Here is a 20,253-nt window from a genome sequence, read left to right as displayed (position 1 = left end):
TGGACACATCACAAAAAGTATGTAGTATTGTGAATTCGGAGCCTGGGAGTGGTCCGTGAACGCAGCCTAATCCAGCCCAGCCGCTGAGTAGCCATTTTGGTTTCCACCTAAAACAGCTTCACTTTGGGCCACCGGAGATGGAAGAAACTGAGCCGACGGCGAGTGTTTCAGCCGCCGAAACCTTCTGAACCCCCTCAGCAAACATCCACCGCGGACCCTCGAAGCCATGTTCGCTTCCACATTGTTGTTTTTGTGAGGGAAAAAGCGGCCCGGAGCGATTTTTGTTTGGAAGTGGCGACTCGACAGCGCCTTAGTTGAGTTAGCTTCACGGACTCAAAACCCGAACCGGACAAACGGACACTGGGTTGGATTTGAGCCCACGCCATGAACAGTGTTAACCGACCGTGTTAACATTGAATTAGCTGTATATATATATTTTTTTATGTTTTTGTTTTTCCCCCCTCTTGTCGCTCACAGTTCATATGTTCACTTCTAACACGTCCGGTCTGGTTTGAAAATTGTCACGATCCATGCTGAGACAGTTTCCCCCGGAGAAAGAGCCGCAGAGCGAGGCGATCTTTTTAATTTTCTCCTGAAAGAGGGAGTCGGTGGATTTTTTCTACAGACTATTTTTGGACTGGTCAAGGGAGCAGCATTAACTGAATAAAGATGTCAACAAAAACTCCCTTACCTACAGTCAACGAGAAGGCGACGGAAAGTGTAAGTACAAAGTGTTGTCAGTGAGGCTCTTTCACTACTCTTGAGTTTGGTTTGCTGACATTTCTCACAGACATTTGAGTGAGTATTCATGTGAAATTGTGTTGCGTTTACGGGCCGGGGTTATAGCTCAACGTTTCACACGGTAAACAAGTGTTTCCTCTACGTCGATTACGCCCTTCATTGTGAATATTTGTGATTTGTGATTTCCCACCCGCTCCTCACATGACTCGTTTTTTTTTCTCGCTGAGTCAGGAGTTGTGGTAAATATTGCAGGTAATAAGGAGGTTGTCGCGGATATTGAGGCCCAACCGCGAACAAAACTACAGCACTTCTGCTGCTCAATCTGGCAGGCAACAGTCGTCTCTGTGTTCTGGCTCGGTACTGGCCCGCGCGGCTGTCACTCAAAGCTTTCAGCCGCTCAGCTTCCAAATATGGGCTCATTTGTCCCGCCCCCCTTTTCCTCTCCCGTCTGAAAGAGTGCCACAATTGGAGTTTCCGGTCATGATTTTCAAAATGAAATCACGTGGAAGCGATACATTAATTTGTCTGTAGTAAGTGACGTTTTTAGATTTTTTTTTCAGATTTGTAGCTTCTTAAAGGTGATTATTTATTATATTTCTTGTTTTTTGTGCTTAATATTATACAATAAATATCACAAAAATATTTAAAATGGGACGTTTTACGGGAGTGTTTGGCTGCAATTTACGATTATTGTCATAATCGTGTACTCGTTTGAAATAAAATGTTGAAAAATGTTGCTCAGTGTTTGTCAAACCTGGAAATAAGGATGTTCTCAAATGTCTCGTTTTGTCCACAAGACCCCACACAAATTAATTAACCGATTTATGAAAATAGTTGACAATTGATTTAGTATTCGCTTAGTTGAATCTGATCATTTAGTTAGTGAAATAATTCACAGATGAATTGATTGAATGAAACCTTTTTATTTTTTAATGTCAGTGGCTGAGAGTATTTTCAGTCTATTTTTCTTAACCAACTAACACCTGCCCACATGTACATTATATTACATTACATTACATTACATGTCATTTAGGAGACGCTTTTATCCAAAGCGACTTACAAAAGTGCATTTAAACATTTGGGTACAAATAAGAGCTAGAAGTAAGTAAGAGCTTCAAGTAGAACAAACTATGAAGTGCTAGTCATAAGTGCGATGTACAAGTTTTTTTTTAGTCGAGGTAGAGTCGAAAGAAATGTGTTTTTAGTCGGCGTCGGAAGATGTGGAGGCTTTCAGCTGTTCGGATGTCGATGGGGAGATCGTTCCACCATGTATGTTTGATTTTGAGGACAAATAATGGCTTTAAATTAATTTCTTATCATCTAGCTGTCAAATGATTTAAATGCATGTTAACTCCTCTTGCTGCACAATCTTTAAAATAAATCCCAGTGGGAGGAAGTTTTGCATCAGTTTTTCCAGCAAATGATTATTTATACATAATTTATTTATCCAAATGTTCAGATTTGGAGCCTCTCTTTCTCTTTGCACCACCAACTTTTCCACCTTGATGATGAATCTTTGTAACACAGTTGGAGACTTTTGAAATAGCTTGAAATGGCACAGGTGTGTCGTCGACAGCTTTGTAGTTTCAATGGTGACTGTATCAGACTGATATCGTTTCAGTAGATACATGTAGCGGCCGATTTTAAATGCATTATGGGATAATGACAAACGTGTAAAGATCCCTCGATTTGTTTTTTCGAATGGTTAAATCAGTCGTTGAAAAAGCTGCTTGACTTCTATGCAGGCGTTTACTTATTTTGCACAATGAAGAAGAGTCTATGTTGACTTTTGTGCGACATTGAGTTTTCAAAATAAAATGGTAATTTCTCAACTGAAGAGACTAAATTGCCTCTGCAGTTGGACACAGGGAAAAATGATATATTGTTACACATCAGTATTGGTTATTGGTTTAAATCTAATAAGGCTGCAACAATTTATTGCCAACTATTTTAATAATGGAGTTTTTTCTAATTTTTCAGCAGCTTCTTTAATGTGAATGTTTTCTGCTTTCTTTGCTCCATATTATGAATAAATCAGTGGAAGTGAATCATTTTGTTTTGTGTAAAAAAACGAGACATTTGAGAAACATCATCGTCATTTTCAGGTTTTTATGCTACAATACATCGGGTATTATATCTTAAAAACCTGAAAATGATGGTGATGATATTTCTCAAATGTCCATGGTCCACGATACCAATAATATCGTGATACAGTCATTCTGCGATGGTCAATGTATTGCGAGACAATCATACGGCGATATATCATTGCGATTTCTAAGTGAAGGAAACAAAAACGTTAAGTTTCTTTTTTTGTGAATATTTTCTTGTCATTTTCTTGTCAAAAAAAAAATGTATTCAATTTTTTATTCAGATATTCACATTCGGTACAACATATATGCATACATCTTACATCTGATGTCTGCTCTAAATGCCAAAATAATATTTTTGTTTTATGTCTGAACTGTGGGCTGTTTCTAATTTGGAATATTTCCAAAATTCCCAAACTAAAGTTTCCATGGATATGTTCCGGGAACTTCCCGCCTCTGTAACTTCTCGTCCTTATATTGAAAATAATCAGTTGTTGCAGCACGACAGCTGGTTAACGCCCTTATTTTGAAAGGATGGTGTCTGGAATCAGGTTTTGCTCTTCCTGACTGGGATCAGTGCAGCCCTCTTTCCTCCTCCTCCCCCTCTGTCTCTCTCTGTGTGTGTGTCTCTCTCACTGTGTCTGTCTGTCTGTCTGTCTGTCTGTGGTTGCCGGCCGGGGCTTCTTGAGTTGGGGGGAAAATCGTGTTGTGGTGTGAATCTGTATGGGCATCACCAGCGCGGCGGGTCAGAGTGTTTTTGCAGTTGAAACATGACGGGCTCACAGGCAGCCAGGAGACACCGCAGCTTTGTGAGTAACCAGCTGCTCGGACGGAAAAGGATCCGACCAGATTTGATTCTTTTCCTTTTCTTTTCTTATTACCTCGCGGACGCGCAAATGTAAATGTCGTGGTTTTTGTTTTTGTCCTTTTTCTTTTCCCTCTGTGGCACGGATGCATTTCCACATGGACTTTATTTTGCAGTGTGTCTTTGGTATTCAACAGTGACCTTATCCTAGTTGGTGATATTTTTATCTCTGCTGCTATCGCCCGAAAATACTCCTTTAAAAAAGTGTGTCTGCGCTGCTGAGCTCACTGTAAAATGGCCTTATTGGGGTTTTGTGGTCATAAATGAGTCCTTTTTAATATCTTAAAATATCCTTCTGTTTATGTCTAATGTCTGCAGTGTTGACTGGGTTTGTTGTGACCTTGTTTCACGTGACGGTAACGTTATCTTCTGGTGGCGTCTGGTATCAGCAGTGGTGTCTGCTCGGTATATTCCAGAATGAATGATGTTAAGATTTGGATTTGTTTGTGTGTGTCTTTTGTAGCTTGTGTTTTGCATGAAAGTCGACACTTTCGCTGTCGTCGGGCGTGAATGGGGGTCGCGTCGGGTGTGGACGGGAGGGGCGCCGCCGCCGCTAATGACACACGGGTGGAGCAGCCGATCAATCCCATCAAATCAACACTGTTCAACACAAGAACACAACTTTTATTTATCTCTTTAAGAGTTAGGTCTGCACACAGGTGCTTGTTATTTGTGTATTTATCGATTAATGGGACTATTGAAACAAGTTTCTCTGACTTTTCAGCTTCTTAAATATCTATTTTGCCGTTTCTTTGCTCCATATAACAAAGTTTGGTCTGTGTACAAACATTTTAGGACATTTTATGGTTATTTGAGAAAACAATCGTCGGATGAATCTGATTTTTAATTGTTCTGTCTCGTTCACGAACGGCTAATTTAACCATAAGCTAATTTGACCATCGATTCATCGGTTTGTCTGATTTTTCAGCTTCTTAAATGTGAATATTTTCTGCTGTCTTTGCTCCGTACAACGAACTGACCAGTAAAACAAGACATTTCAGAGCATCATTCTCTGGAAAATAACGCGTCTTTCCTCTCTCTCCCTCCACAGCACACGTCTCACGGTAATGGGCGTCAGGAGATCAGCACGCGCTCGAGCCGCACCGGCGTGCGGACGCGCAGCTCGGAGGAGCCGCAGCAGCCGCACGTCGGCAACTACCGGCTGCTCAAAACCATCGGCAAGGGCAACTTCGCCAAAGTCAAACTGGCCCGACACATCCTCACCGGCAGAGAGGTGAGTCGCACGAGCCACTGAGTCACGGCCTCGGCCGACTTCCTGCTCCTGGGAGACGTTAAATATGTGCAACGGGAAAATCCGGTTCAACGTGTGTTTCGTGGTGATGGCTTATGTAATGTGTATATACTCTCAATGCACGTGGAATGTCCTCTCCACACCTTAAAGGTCTCATGCTATGGTTCTCAAACTGTGGTGCGTACTTGGTGGGGAACTAGGAGAGCAGTTAAGGAATTCTGATGCATATAATAATAATAATAATAATAATAATAATAATAATTATAATACTTGCTTTATCTTAATCTAATCTGTGTGTGGGAGGTAGAGGAGGCTGATGAGAGAATAAATAAAGTTTGTTTATGTTATAATTATGTTACTAACAGAGATCAGTAATCATTTAATACGGATACAACTTTTATGGACAAAAACAAGACAACTGAGAACATTTCTGGACATTTTTTGGTCCCATATCATTTAAGGCTGTTTTAATTGTTGTTTTTTACTGTTTCCTGTACAAAGTGGTACGATTCTTTTTTTTTTTTATAAAACCATACGTAGCATTACAACGGTTAACACAACAGTTTCCTCTCCTCTGCCTCATTTGAAACACTTCAATTGCGTCGCAGTCTTGAAATCTCAGTGTTTTTCCCTCTCAGAAAAAGACATATTCGATGTTGTATCTTAACTTCATGCTTCTCCTCTGCCGTTAAGAGACATTTATCTCCGTTTCAATGTAGTTTTTTTCCCTCTTTTTACAGGTGGCAATTAAGATAATAGACAAGACGCAGCTGAACCCAAACAGCCTTCAGAAGGTAATTTACCCCTCCTCTCTCTCTCTTTCTCTCTCTCTCTCGGTTCACTCAAACTCTCATGCTGTGGCAGAATTTGTTTACTAATTTATGACGCACAACAGATTGAGTATTAATTGTGTAAATGGGAAGCAGTGCATGCTGGGATGGCGTGTGATGCCGTTCTCTGCGAAGCTTCCTGGTGTGTGAATTAATTTTTTTGCAGTGGTGGAGACGATTCAGTTTGTTTGGGTTGTGTTGAGTCATTTCTCTTTGGCCAATTTAGTGGAGAAACAAAAAAAAAGGACAAATCATAGTTTGTTTGTTTGTTTGTTTGTTTTTTGCTATTTTAAAAAAGTCTTTTAAGGTTAAGATTTGCCCCGAGGACAAAGCAGTGGTTAATGATGGTGTTCCTCTTAACATCTGTTAGCATTCAACACAAACTCAATGTCCTTATTTTACTATACAATAATACCATTTATTATTATTTGTGTCAACATTTTCAAGAAAACAACAACTTTATGAATTGAGCAAACAAAAATGAACAAAAATACACAAATTGCAAATAAAATATTGATTGAATCATTCAAAAATATTGTGTTTAGAACGATCAGGATATTGTTTGCGCTCCCACACATGGGCGGGGCTTAGGAAGCTACCTGCTGATTGGCTACTGAGTTTTGGAGCAAGTTCTCCCCGTCGACATCCGACAAAATAACTGAGTCTCTAACGTTTGATGAGGGCAGAGAACAAGAGTCGGAGAAAATAAACAATCTCCGATCATCGCAAAAACAAAAACTGTATTTTCAAACTAATAAAATACAATATTTTCGAATGATTTATATCGACATTTATTTGCAGTCTATGAATTTTGCTTTGTGTTTGCTCAATTCTTAAAGTGACACAAATCTAATTCCATATACTGTTATTCCTGGCAGTTATTCAACCATTTTTAGGAGTTAGAGTATTGAAGTGGAAGTTCTGCTGAAGTCCTGAGGTTCTACCGTAATGACAAGTATATGGAGGCACAATTAAAGCTCTATTTCTCTGCTTTCTGGTATCCATCCATCCATGTTCTACCGCTTTCACCCCCAACATGAGGGCCTGACATGGCAGGTGACAGATCGCCAGTGCATAGTTTTTGAATTTTCCCAGATATCACGAACGGTCCAGGAGTTACAGTCATGAGAAGCACACACACACACACACACACACACACGTTCAACAGGGAGTGACACTTTTGTTTTTTCCTGTTAATTCAACCAAACCAGGAAGCGGGTTTGCTTTTAAAATGCTAATGTCACAGGAGAGAGGGCGGGAGAGTGAGAGCCGTGTCTGCTGCCCAGTTTCACTGTACAGTTTGAAGTCAGGGTCGAGAATGAGTCGTTTACTCTTTTCTTCCCATGTTGACGCTCATTAGCAAGGCAGATGTGTGTGTGTGTGTGTGTGTGTGTGTGTGGTTGTTTTGATCTGTGCCGCTGTACATGTTGGCTCCGTGTCTCGGCCTGGAAGTCATTTCAGGGAAGTCGGGGCCTGATATCGACTCGGCTGCTGCAGCTCCGGAGGCTTTTTCGGCTCATCGGAGAGATAAGAGGGGACTGAGTTTGGCTTTGGCTGCTGCTGCTGCTGCTGCTGCTGCTGCTGCCGCTGGTGGTGGTGGTGGTGGTGGTGGTGATGTAGTGATGTTGGGTGTTGATGTTCGGCCGGCCCCTGCCACCCCTCGCTCCCTCTCTCCCTCTCAGCGGTCGTCTAGTGGTTTTCCATCAGTTTTTCCAGAGCTCCATTGATTCTGGCTTTTGTATCTCAGAGGCCGCGGCCCTTTGGCGTCGACTGTGACACGGACAAAAAAACACTGAGTCATGGCAGCGGCGTTCACAGAAAACACAAAAGCGCGACAGCTCTTGTTGTTTTTAGGTTCCTGCTTTGTCTTAGTGAAGGGGGAAAAAGTCTGGGTTATTTCTCCTGCTGTTTCACCAAGAATACACTTTCCTTTTGATGGTTATTTTAAGCAACTGGAGCACACTTGACCAAAAGAAACCACGCACACTGACCCCTTTTTTTTTATGATTTACTCATCAAATGTCTGCTTTCCTGTCACGTGTTTCTATTCATAGACTGAATTAGCATTTCTTTTCGCTTTAGTGAGGTGGAGATGAAGGAAATCCTGACATGGATTAGATTTGTGGCTGCAGCTGATTTCACATTTGCACGAAAGACCAGATATTCTTGGGGATTGTGTGGATGTTGTCGCGCAAATGGACGCAAGAGTCACTGTAGACATTGTCCAGATCGTCTCCAGGTTTAGTAAAAGCGTATCAAAGATTTTCCAACATATTCTCACGTTTTATGGACCAAACGAGAGAAAATAATCAACTCCAGCCAACATCGGAAGGTGTCTAGACCCAGTTCTCCGCTCGTCAGCTGGAGGTAGCGGCTTTAAAACGGCTTTATTTTAAGACCGCGACGCTTAATTGTGCCACCGCGCCTTGTGTCCCTGTTAGAGTCGGCGTGTGACTATTTTTGGAAAATGCACTTCTTTGCGTTCATGCCCGAGTTAGATGAAGAAGACAGGGGAAAAAAAAAATCAATCAATACCACATGTTAATTCAGTCTAAGTAGAGTTGATGCCAAAAGTGAATTAGCTTAGCATTAAGCCTAGAAATGGGTGCAGATTGAGTCGGTGTCTAGTTTCTAATCGTCGACGTCGTTCACATCTGTCACTCGCTCTATGCTCCCAGTCTCTTCCTCCCACCGTGTTTCTGAGGCTTCCAGGCATTTCCGCCGTCGTCCAGGTCAAAGGTCAGAGAGGGGAGTGCGGCACCTGGAGGACTTGATTAAATGTAAACACTGTCTATTTATTTCCCACTAAGTGGTTTTTAGAGCGCTTACTAAACTCCCTGACATCGTTTATGGTCCTTGGGAAATTTCCCCGCACAGGTAATGAACCTGTGACAACACGGGTGTTTCCCCAGGTTACGCCACGTTTCACAATAAAGAGACGCATCGGCCTCGGTGTCCGACTTTGACCGTTAACGTCACATGTCGCCGCAGGCGGCGTCTCGTCTCTCGTAAAGTTAAGTGGAAGCAAAACGGTGAAGACGACAGGAAGTCGCCTCTACAACCATAAATTTTACACTTAATAACTTAATCGGCAGCTATTTTCACGTTTTTCTGCAGCAGCTTGTGAAAATGTGAATATTTCATGCGTTCTTAGCTCCACACAACAGTAAATAATTAAAATTGAATCATTGTGGTTTCAAGACTTTTGATAACATCAGAATTCCAGGTTTTGGAAACAACGCTTTTTAACATTTTCCGGAGTGAAAAAAAAAAGTACTTGATTCATCGATTTATGAAGATAGTCGCTAGTTGCAGCCGTATTTGTTCCCTCTTCCTGAAAACAACGACTAAAAGACAACAGCAAAGCTGCAAATATGAATCCATTATTCATTTGATGATCAAGAAATCAGTTTCAGGTCGTTTTTCTTTATTGACTTTATTGTAGGAATCGTTGCCACAGTTTAAGTGAGACTCTCATCACTTCGTCTGAAGCTAATCCATCAAAATCAAAAATGCTTAAAACAAATGCCAATTATCGGACGGCACAATCACTAAATCAACAAATAATGCTGCAAATATGTGTGTAACTCATTCATTGAGGAAGAGGTTTGTCTACGGTCTTGAAATTTGGCAAATAAAACGCGTCAATGGGAGCTTTTAGGGAAAGTGCGCGATCTCTCTTATGACTCAAACATTTTTTGCTAAAAGGCCAGAAAACTAGAGAAAAATTAGTTGGTGAAGTTTTGCTTCACACGTGCAGCGGTGGAATCACAAATCCCATAAATCTCACGTGGCTCAGACCGTTTTCCTTTAAAAGTGTTGGAACCACGGCCGTTTACTCCCTCAGGTTCGTCCGGATCAGAACAATAACTGTTCAGCATCGGCCGGAGGGGGAAAATCAAAAATCAAAAGTCCAGACGTCGCTCTGGCTTTGCTGACGGTGCAGAGGCTCGCCCTCCAAATCTCTAACGTTGAGATGAAGTGGAAAACATCAAGTCGCTGATCTAAAGTTGAGCCCGTGGGTTTTCTGTTTACAAGCCTCGCGGCGTTTGTAATTGAGTTCGCGTCAAAGCAAAAACAGGGAGAGTTTTCACACTCCGACCTGGACTCATGAAAACGCCGACCACGATAGCTTTGTGCGTTCTAAAGCGGGGACAGCTGTGCATCGCTGTGGATCAGCGGCAGCTTTACGTCCCGCGGCTAATGCTCGTGTTATGTGGTGAATCGTCGTCGTGCCCCTTAATTCTGTTTACTGCACAACATACCTGACAAAGTATTCCCATGCTACTGCGTCTCTGCCATGCGGGACAGCTCATTCTGTGCCAAATCAAGTGCAGTTGTGATTGCATTTTTCTTTTTTTACGTAAATTATTCTGATTTTCATTTAAAAGTAACCAGTCCTGAATGACTGGTCTCGTCGTTGCTCAGCTGACGTCTCTTTGGCTGTGATTCATCCCTCTGTACGGGGCAAATCAGGATCACAGGCGAGGAGACCTCAGGGTCCGGACCTCGTCCCGGCTCCGCTTGTGACCGTGGCGTCCAGCCCTTGTTGACCTTGTCCTGTAGGAAGGCCTCGGTGGCCAGACACCATGATTTAACCTCGAGTCGTTTCTAAAAAGGGAATTAAATTAGATTTATTACCTCTACATCAGCTAACAGTCGGTAGCGGCTGCTTACTAAAGCAGCATCAGTGAAAACATCAAGTATATAAACAGATTTTAGCCTTTTCTTAACTCTATCATGTCTTAAGAATGCGTTTGCTATTTTATCTCTTCCTATAACAACCTGTTCTGACTCTTCACTCTCCCACACCAAAGTCCATAGAGAAAATCTGCATTTTTAGCCCAATGCGACACAAGCTGCTGGCCTTCTGCGGCCTTGTTTGCTAACTTTGTGTCACTGAGGTCGGGCACAATCGAGTATTTCAAACATTAAAGTTGGGAAAACACACACGTCTGAGCTTAGAGAGGGAGGCGGCGGTGGATCAGCGACCCCTGTGTGCTGTGATGTTGAAATGGCTGATTTTCTCTACGGGCTTTGGTGTGGTTTACACAAAGGCCGTCAAACTGCGAGGTAACCGAGCCAAACGTATTCTTAAGGTATCACAGACTTACAGCTCGTGTGGATTTAGTCAGTCGACTCTTTTGTTTAGTGACTAAAATCTTTGTTTTGCTTGTGTGTGCCCTGCTGGCAGCCGTGTTTTCACGGAGAGCGTGCCCGCGTGTCTCATGTATCACTGCACTCGTGCAAACACACACACACACACAGACAGACTGTGGACACGCCGCGTGTGTTGCACAAGGACAGACGTGGCCCAGAGTTCACCGGGGTCACGGTGGCGCACGGGAAAAAAAAAACAACCCCGGAAACAGAGCGGTGTTAAAGTTGTGTTCATGCTGCATCATAACAGATGAAATGAAAACATCACCCGCTGTCCGTCACCATCTGTTTGCCTCTCGGGCAAACACCAGGCGAGCAGACTCTGACGGGGCCGCCCGGTGGATCAGTGGATTTCAGTTGCTGTGGGTTTGAATCTGTCGCCATAATTTAGTTTCCTGGCGCTCGCCTCGCGTCGTTTTTATTTCCCTCCTTCCCTTATCACTACTCTATATCATTGATAATATTATTATTTACTGTGCGTCAAACTAACACAACAATGCAGCAACTGATAATGGATGAAAATATTGTGTATTTATCACAAAAATATCCAGTATATTCACCAGCAGCTTTATATATATATACTGTGATTCATGAGGATAAATTGGCGTAAAACCCAAAAAAATTCAGTTTGTTCAAATAATGAATTTTACTTCTCGACCCTCGCGTAAACCTCCGGCGTGTCGAGGATTCCCGTTGCCGCGGTGACAACACGGTCACATTTGGTTGCCTGTTGTTTTTAAGGATCAGTGTTTGAGTCTGACAGGTTTGATAGCATCAATGGTTCTTTTGTATTGAGTTAAAGTCACTGTGAAATGTTTGTGGGTCGTATGTGACGACATGTTTCCCTTATTTTCAAAGTGAATGCTCATGTTGCGCAGCTTTTTTGATTTCATGCACTTTGAGGTGTACGAAGGACAGACCAAAAGCCTTGGTCATACCTGTGACCGTCACGTGGACGATAAAAGCGGTAGAAGACGATGTGAAAGTGGAGAAATGGAGCTTTTGCACACATGCGCTTGTCATTACGGTAGAACCTCAGGACCAGATTCACATCAGCTTCCCAGCACCGGGTTAAAGTCGTCTGTGGTAGGGGGAAAAAAAAAAACTGCATACAAATGAATAATCTGTTTTCTCTCTCTGTGTAATTTCAGCTCTTCAGAGAAGTTAGAATAATGAAGATCTTGAATCATCCAAATATAGGTAAGTGGATCTCACTCACACACATGTTAGAAGTCTGATCTCTGGTTACTGGGATCGGTCTCGAGTCGACGCGCGTGAATGAGCGCGTCATGTCGATTTAAAGGCACTGAAACTGACAGGTTATTAATTATGAACATTATTGTTATTTGCTTGGTTAATGAAAGACAACAATAGTTTCACCCTTGATTTTACACACTGGACACTAGACACTTGACCTGTGGGGCTTTGACCTTTGACCTCTCTGTTGCTGCACAGTCAGGTGAGCGATGGAGTGATGGTTTGGTCCATGAAATGTCAGGAAATGTCGATCGGCGTTCACCAAACCTGGAAATAATGATGTTCTCAAATCACACAAACCAAGAATGACTCAGTTTGAAGGATTTCTTTGTTTTATGATTTTTTTTATTATTATTATTAAGAAACCAAGAAAATATTCACACAGAAACACTCTTTTAACATTTTAGAGAAATTAAAATGAAGAATAAAAACAGCGCAGTGTGGACTCAAGAACCCTCTGTGGACAAACTGGATGAGACTCCGCGATCAGGGATTATGCCGACCCGTTTTTGTGTGTTTTTTTGGATTAGAAAAGGAAGCGGGTTTCGATCAGTAAACACGAGGACACGCTGCCTGGAACTTTGTCATGAGAGGAAATGCCAACAAACCACTGCAGCAACGAGCAGCAGCAGTGTCACAAAATCCTCCAGCTGCTGCTCAGAGCTCAGCACCAACATTTCATTTGATTTACAGAAAGTCGGAATATTACGGTCTCACACTGACGACTGTGCGTAGAGCTCAGTGTGCCGTTTCTCCAGTTTCTCTTTTCGGTGAAAGCGATGTTGTAGCTCGGCGTCGACGTCGTGTCTCTGTGACTCAAAATGTGTCTCGCGCGCGTCACGTAACTTGTGTGAGATCGAAAAATCAAATCCTATCAGATTTCATTCCGTTTTAATGATTTATTTGTAATATGGAGCAAAGAAACTGGAAAACATTCACTTTTAAGAAGCTGAAAAACCAGAGAAACAATCAATTTACTAACTGATTAATAATCGATGTATGGAGTAATGGTTTCAGGCCGACTTCTCACCTTGGTTTGAAGAAATGTACAAATACAGCAGTCAAACAAACAAAGTGTGACTGACTGATTTGATTTCCTCTGCAGAACAGTGACGATAATTATCCGGGGCGATGTTAAGCTCTCAGTCTGCGCACACACACACACACACACACACACACGCACTCTCTTTGTCTTCCTTCCCACCTTCTCTATATTTAGCAGTGCAGCTCTCAGCCCTTCATCACACGCTCTTTTTTATGTGTATATTTATTTATTTATTTAAAGTCTCTGAGCTGTACATGCTGCTGCTGCTGCTGCAGTTTAAAAAAAAATAACCCAGCTTTTAGACTGTACAGTAAATATTGAATATGTCACGATCCACACACACACACACACACGCGGCGCTCCATGTGACTCCGCTGGGCGTACGTTTGGAAACATTAGGTGACATTCATTACATTGTTTGTGTAAAATTCAACATTTAATTGTATATAATCTCGTCTACATGTTGTTAGAAATAAGTCTGTTTTTTGATAAATGTGTTCTTTTTTGTGTACGATGTATCAAAACAAAGACTTTTACTTTGAAAGGGCGAGCAATGACATCCTGGATGTTTTAAATGTGCAGTATCATGATGGATTATCAGGATATAATTGTCCAATGTCCAAACTGTTTTTACTTTGACCAGTGCCCGGCCCCCGTCCTGACAAGCCTACAAGTTCACTGGCCCCAAGGTCATTTTGAGTTTGAGGCCCCTGCTTTACAGCATCCGTCTGAATCCTTTTGTTTGTCTCTCTCTCTCTCACAGTTAAGCTTTTCGAGGTGATTGAGACGGAGAGGACGCTCTACCTGGTGATGGAATATGCCAGCGGAGGTGAGACGCAAGTCATGTTTTTGTTGGCTCACAATAGTGCGGCGCCATTCTGGGGGGAAAATATGTGAATCATGATGGAAATGTTTATTGCGCTCGTGAAGATTAGAGACACGAGTTTGGCTTGGGACGTCATCACCGGGGAAAGTGCATGACATTGTCAGAACTGGATACAACACCAACAAAAAAATGAACATTAACAAAGCGATAAATAAGCACAGAGCAAACAGAATTAGCCATTATCTGTGTAAATACACGCTTTATTTCTACACAAATCTGACTGTAAAACAACAGCCGCTGTAGAGAAAGTGTCTGCACTCTGTGCTGCTCTCTGAAGGTCCATGTTTAATTTATCAACATCAAAATGTGATTAATGCACGTTAATAATTTAAAGATCTTGGACGTGTGGGGCATGTTGTGTTCAGACTCCACTTTTAACCCCAGAGAGGAACAAAGCGCGGGATCAGAAACGGGACAGATCTGGGTCCTGCCGTGTTTTATTTTTTAAAGAAATTACAAAACACAAATAATCTATACACTATTAATTGGCTAAAACTAAAAATGTAGTCATTTCTGCCAAATTATCTCACGCTCCTGTTCAGCACGTGCACACACACACACACACACACACACACACACACCGCAGACATCACAATAGCAGGCCCGGCGAGTCTTTAGCGGTTGAGTCAGAGCAGCGCGGCCGTGGATTTTTGCTTTTTTACCAGAGCTGTGAAGTAGAGCAACGCTCACTCACTCCACACCGGCCGCCTCCACAGGTCAGCGCTGAGAGAGTGGGGAGGGTTTGGGAGGATTGTGGGAAAGCGGGGGAAGGCGCTTCGGTGGCAGGTCTCACTGCGTGTTGTTGTGTTTGCTTGAGCGCACACACGCACACATGCACACGCGCCCGCCCCTTAAAGTAAAGAGCACACGTGAACACCAAGCGTGGTCACGTTTTGGCTGAAGCTTTCTGAGCTGCAGCGATGCTTTCAAGTCCAGAGCCCACTTACTAATGCCGCTTTTCTACTATACATTTACGGCCCGGCTCGACTCTACGCGGTTTAGTATTGTTTTCCATTTCTCTATAGCTCCTCCTCAACGTGGGCGGAGTCACCACCGCACGGCTGTTTTCTACGCGGTAACTCGTGACTTGTAGAGCAGTTGTTTTGGGTGTAACTGAATCATTAGAATCAGTGGATTTGTTCAGAGTCGTTCAGTACTTCAGATACCATGAATTACCACTGAACGTGGTCGTGATTTGGTTAGTGGAAAAGCGCCGTGCGAGAGCTCAGGTGGTTCCTGGTGTAAAAAGTTTGAGAACCACTTCTCTAGAGCAGCGGCTTTGTGCCTCCAGGAGAGGTTAAATGCAGAGGAAGCAGTGGCACTCGCGTCTCAGTTTGGAGAAGAAACACCCTGGAACCATACACATGGGTGTCAGTGCAGACCAGCTGCGTTTAAAAATTCATCACAAAGTTATTTTTAACTGTGTGTGTGAGTGAGAGTGAGAGACTCACAGACTCACTGTAAGTTTCTCTCCACCTTTTTGTTCTTCTCTCACTGCTGCGTCTAATCCCCTCTCTCCCTCCCTCCCTCCCTCCCTCCCTCCCTCTCCCTGTCTTGGTTCTTTTGCAGGAGAGGTGTTCGACTACCTGGTTGCACATGGAAGAATGAAGGAAAAAGAGGCCAGGGCTAAATTTAGACAGGTACCCAGCTTTTCTTTACTTCCCCTGCAGTGTTCTGGTTTCACACCTCTGCTCCGGGCTCTGCTTCAGACACAGACAGACATGTCCTCGGTCCTGAGACCTGAGACACAAGCGGAGACGTCACAGCACATAAGAGACGTCCGAACCACTAAGCACTTCTAAATGAGTGATTTAAGTTTTAATCAGCTTCAAGTTTGGCTGGAGTTTGAGGCCTCAGGTGTGGAGTTATTCAGTTACTCTGATGTCCAGTTCATTCATTAATCAATCAGACTTTATTCATATAGAACTTTTCATACTAGCGTTAAAGGCACAGCAACATAAATGAATAAAAACATAAAAGTATAACAGTAACAGTAGGAGAAGAGGTGGATGTTTAAAAGGTGATTTAAAATGGTAGGCACTTCCACGATTTATTTTATTTTATTCCACAAATTAAGAGATGCTCCATCCACGTTCAATACATAGACTTAATGACTTTCTTCATGTTGTGATTAAACTTCACTTGGCCAGATATCGTGATCTTATTAATCATATCATATATAAAAGGTCTGGTGCGGGTGATGTGGATGAACCTTCAGCTGAGCCTCTTCACAGGGGAAACCACTTCTGTCTTCCTCCTGAATATCTTCACCTCCTCATGTGCGCTCGTCTGTCTTTCCGGTCGCCGTCGACCACATCTCCTCCTCCTCCTCCTCCTCCGCCACCACTTCCTCTATCACCGCCTGTGAACGTGCAGCTAAACTCCGCTTGTCTTGTCTCGCAGATCGTGTCGGCGGTGCAGTACTGTCACCAGAAGCACATTGTTCACAGAGACCTCAAGGTGAGTTCAGTGAAGCAACTCTCAGCAAGTGAAATTCTATTATCATGATAATAGATGTTTATATAGCACTTTTATTAGTGCTCAGTGACCCATTAACTCGAATGGAAAAAGGAGAATGAATCACTGTTTTCTGCATCTTTTAAGTTTCACTTCCAGGCTGCAGTAGCTTCATACTCCAGGTGGTGTACTGCATGAATCACTCGACTATAATTAAAACCCTCTTGATTACGTTTGTCGCGAGTGTAGACGAGCAGAGCGCCGCCGCCGCCGTGTGAGGCTAATTTCTTCCCTCTGACTCATCTCGGACAGGAAGGTCACGGGGCGGCGTGCGGCGCTGACGTCGCCTGATTAAACAAAACAAAGAAACCTGCTGCTAACGAGGCTGCTCCGCGGCTCTGCCCTTTTTGAAATGACACCACAGTCAGCGCGAGTCTCCACTGCTCACGTGTGAGCGGACCTCCTCCGCTGCACAGCGGTGAACGCGCTCCGCGCTCGTCCAGGTATAAATACCGATGCCCCGAGTGGGAGTCGCTCGTGCATCCGCTGCTGTAAATGATCCACGCAGAGGGAGACGACGTGAGAGGAGATTTCTCTTCCTGCTCCCTCCGTGTGCAGTTTATAACTACGGGGCGTTTGAAGCCAACACCGCTCCTGTGATGCGTCACAAAGCAGCGGCGCAGCGACTCCTGATCGATCGGCGGCCACGTAAACCATGATCGCTGGTTCTCTCGCTCGACAGAAGAACATTTTAGTCTCAAGTCCAAAGTTTTGAATCATTTATTTTTATCCAATCTAACTTTTATCTGCACCAAGTGCTGTATAATAATATTAAATCAAAGATCATTCGTCTTCTGACATATGCCGTGTTCCACGAGTGAAACTCGACCGAAGACAACCTGGAGGACAAAAGATGGCTAGATTAAGACTTTAGATGAGCTCAAGTGTTACATTTGTGTGTGTGTGCTTGTGCCTTCAGGCCGAGAACCTGCTCCTCGACGCCGACATGAACATCAAGATCGCCGATTTCGGCTTCAGCAACGAGTTCACCATGGGCAACAAGCTGGACACGTTCTGCGGCTCCCCACCATACGCCGCGCCGGAGCTTTTCCAGGGGAAGAAGTACGACGGGCCGGAGGTGGACGTCTGGAGTCTCGGGGTCATACTGTACACGCTGGTCAGCGGCTCGCTGCCCTTCGACGGACAGAACCTCAAGGTTTGTGTGAGCATTTGTTCCTCTCTGTCCTGGCTTTTAGCTGCAGTTTCATGACTGAAATATAAACGATCACAACCTTTCACTGTGACTAAAGGAGTCTCATGAGTCATGATTTTAGCAGCTCTTCCACATGAATGTATTTTTGGACGTGTTTTTGTTAAATAGTGTTACCTCCTGTCTCTTCCTAACTCCCCCCTCCGGTCCTGCGGGGTCGCTCTGCTCTCTGCAGGAGCTGCGCGAGCGCGTCCTCCGAGGAAAGTACCGCATCCCCTTCTACATGTCCACAGACTGCGAGAACCTCCTCAAACGCTTCCTGGTGCTCAACCCGTCCAAGCGGGGCACGCTCGAGGTGAGGGAGGACGCAGAAAATGTAAATATACCTCTTTGTTCTTGGCACTCTTCCCCTCCTCAGCACGTCTGCACCATCGGAGAAAACCATCTACCCTCCACCTCACCCTCTTCTGGTCGTGTAACTCCCCCCTCCATCCATCATCCATCCATCCATCCTCCCTCCATCATCTCCTCTGACGCCCACAGTATCCTCTTCTCTGTCTGATGTTACCACCATGAATAATACATCACCATTTCTGCCTTTTTGTATTTTGTTATCTTTTCTGTTCTCTCCTGGAGAAGCGTCACTGAATAAACAAATAAATAAACAAAAGAGCTGAAATTAACAAATATAGTAAAGTGGTAACAAAAGACGACCTACAGCGAGCAAACATGAAGGAAACACCGAGACATTGTTAAGATGAACCAGCTGAGTAGATGTTGTATCGTGATGATACACTGAGGGTAGCCCCCTTTTTTCCCTTTTAATCTGATTATTCTGAAATGTTTCCACTCCTGGTCAAAATTAATTGGTAAAGGAGGTTGTGTTTCAACAATGGGGCTCGTCCACTGAATGCCTCTTCCAAAAAGAATCAAATCTATTCCAAAAATGTTGTACCGCTGGCTGTCGATGACATGTTCTCCAACCGGTCGCACAAAAATCCTCATTTATTTCTGTAGACGACCGATATTGGCTTTAAAACGACTGAAACAGCAGCCGAAGAAACTGCTTCCTATTATTTTTATTGGTTACGCAAGATATTATGTTCATTTCACGACAGAAGCGACTAAAGGACATACATATATGTGTGTGTATGTGTATATATATGTGTATATGTATGTATGTATATGTGTATATATATACATATGTATGTATGTATATATATGTATGTGTGTGTGTATATATGTGTGTATATATATATATATATATATATATATATACACACAAGAATCGATTCTGTGAAGCATTCGCGTCATAAGTGAATTCAGCTAAATGTCGTCGGCCTGACCCGGAGGTTGTCCGCGCGTCGACCTCAGATGACACATCGTTTGGATGATGATTTCAGCTCTGGGGATTATTTTTTTTAACGAGGAGCTGAGCCAAACTAATTATCACTGATCGTGTTCTGATGTAACCAGAGAGAGAGAGAGAGAGAGAGAGAGCGTTTGATCAGGTCTGAAAATCAACATAACAAAATGCTGCACGACAGCGAAAGGGCAAACGGAAATAAAGTTTTATCTACTTTTGCTTAAAGTCGCAGAAAAGAAGCGGCTGTGACCTGAACTAATACTTAACTAACCTCTTTAAACCCAGAGGAATTAAATTAGATGTTCCCGGGTACAGAGAGAGAATGCTTTCTTTCTCTTTCCTCTGCGTTAAATGGAGCCAAATGTTTCAAGTAAGACAATCCATTTCCTTTCTTGTCAGATTAAATAGAAAAATAAGAAGGACCCTAAATTGTCTGGTTGCGTTTCCTTTTTTTGCAGATTGAATATGTAAATATACCTGGATGCCGCTCTTTTTAGCAACTTCTACTGATATCTCAAGCCTCAAAGTGTCCACAAAAGGGCCGTAAATAAGTGCCTTTTTGCCTCTTTTTTTCCAGGACTCTTAGTTACAATTTACTACATGTTTACAAAAAACCTTGTTATAAATGAATCAGAGATTTTGAAATTTGGCTTTGAAGTGCAACGTCCTCGCTTTCAGAAACTGGTGGAATTGTCATAAAAAAACTTCAGTGAGTGAGTTCTTCTGCCCCCATTTTCACAAGATAACGTTCACTTATCTTATACCTGGCAGTTATTCAACAATGACTGTACTCAGAGGTACTCGTCCACCTGAGGGTCACGCGGGGGTGCTGCGCCATTCTCAGCTGACGTGGAACGTGATAATAATGACGAGGAATCCCTCAGTATAAATGTTGTGTCTTACAGATAATCTTACTTGAACTTATTGGCTTTTATTGTGTGATCTGTGTGTGCAGCAAATCATGAGGGATCGATGGATCAACACGGGGTTCGACGAGGACGAGCTGAAGCCTTACACTGAACCGGAGCTGGACATCACGGACCAGAAGAGAATAGGTGAGTGATGCTCGTCAGGCTGCTGATGGTGCAGCAGCAGCT

General features: G+C 43.2%; 1 protein-coding gene across 23 annotated transcripts in view; it reads left to right on the top strand.

The window, feature by feature from the left end:
* The first annotated feature begins 96 nt into the window (after positions 1-96).
* mark3a (MAP/microtubule affinity-regulating kinase 3a) overlaps positions 97-20,253 on the top strand; it is a 40,961-nt gene continuing 20,804 nt past the window's right edge. For 13 of the 23 annotated variants that reach the window (XM_044046706.1, XM_044046701.1, XM_044046710.1 and 10 more), the window contains exons 1-10: positions 97-720; positions 4,745-4,927; positions 5,686-5,739; positions 12,087-12,135; positions 14,001-14,066; positions 15,693-15,763; positions 16,527-16,583; positions 17,560-17,796; positions 18,026-18,166; positions 20,112-20,211. In XM_044046706.1, coding sequence (XP_043902641.1) covers positions 670-720; positions 4,745-4,927; positions 5,686-5,739; positions 12,087-12,135; positions 14,001-14,066; positions 15,693-15,763; positions 16,527-16,583; positions 17,560-17,796; positions 18,026-18,166; positions 20,112-20,211 — 1,009 coding nt within the window. In that variant the 5' untranslated portion in view covers positions 97-669. Of the gene's footprint in view, positions 721-3,478; positions 3,638-4,744; positions 4,928-5,685; positions 5,740-12,086; positions 12,136-14,000; positions 14,067-15,692; positions 15,764-16,526; positions 16,584-17,559; positions 17,797-18,025; positions 18,167-20,111; positions 20,212-20,253 lie in introns of those variants that run through there. The other 10 variants (XM_044046713.1, XM_044046717.1, XM_044046705.1 and 7 more) reach the window with 2 other exon arrangements.

Source organism: Solea senegalensis, linkage group LG16 (genome assembly GCF_019176455.1).
Source record: "Solea senegalensis isolate Sse05_10M linkage group LG16, IFAPA_SoseM_1, whole genome shotgun sequence".
Lineage (NCBI taxonomy): Eukaryota > Metazoa > Chordata > Actinopteri > Pleuronectiformes > Soleidae > Solea > Solea senegalensis.
Note: the sequence above shows the minus strand (reverse complement) of the source record. Positions and strands in the feature narration are given on the sequence as shown.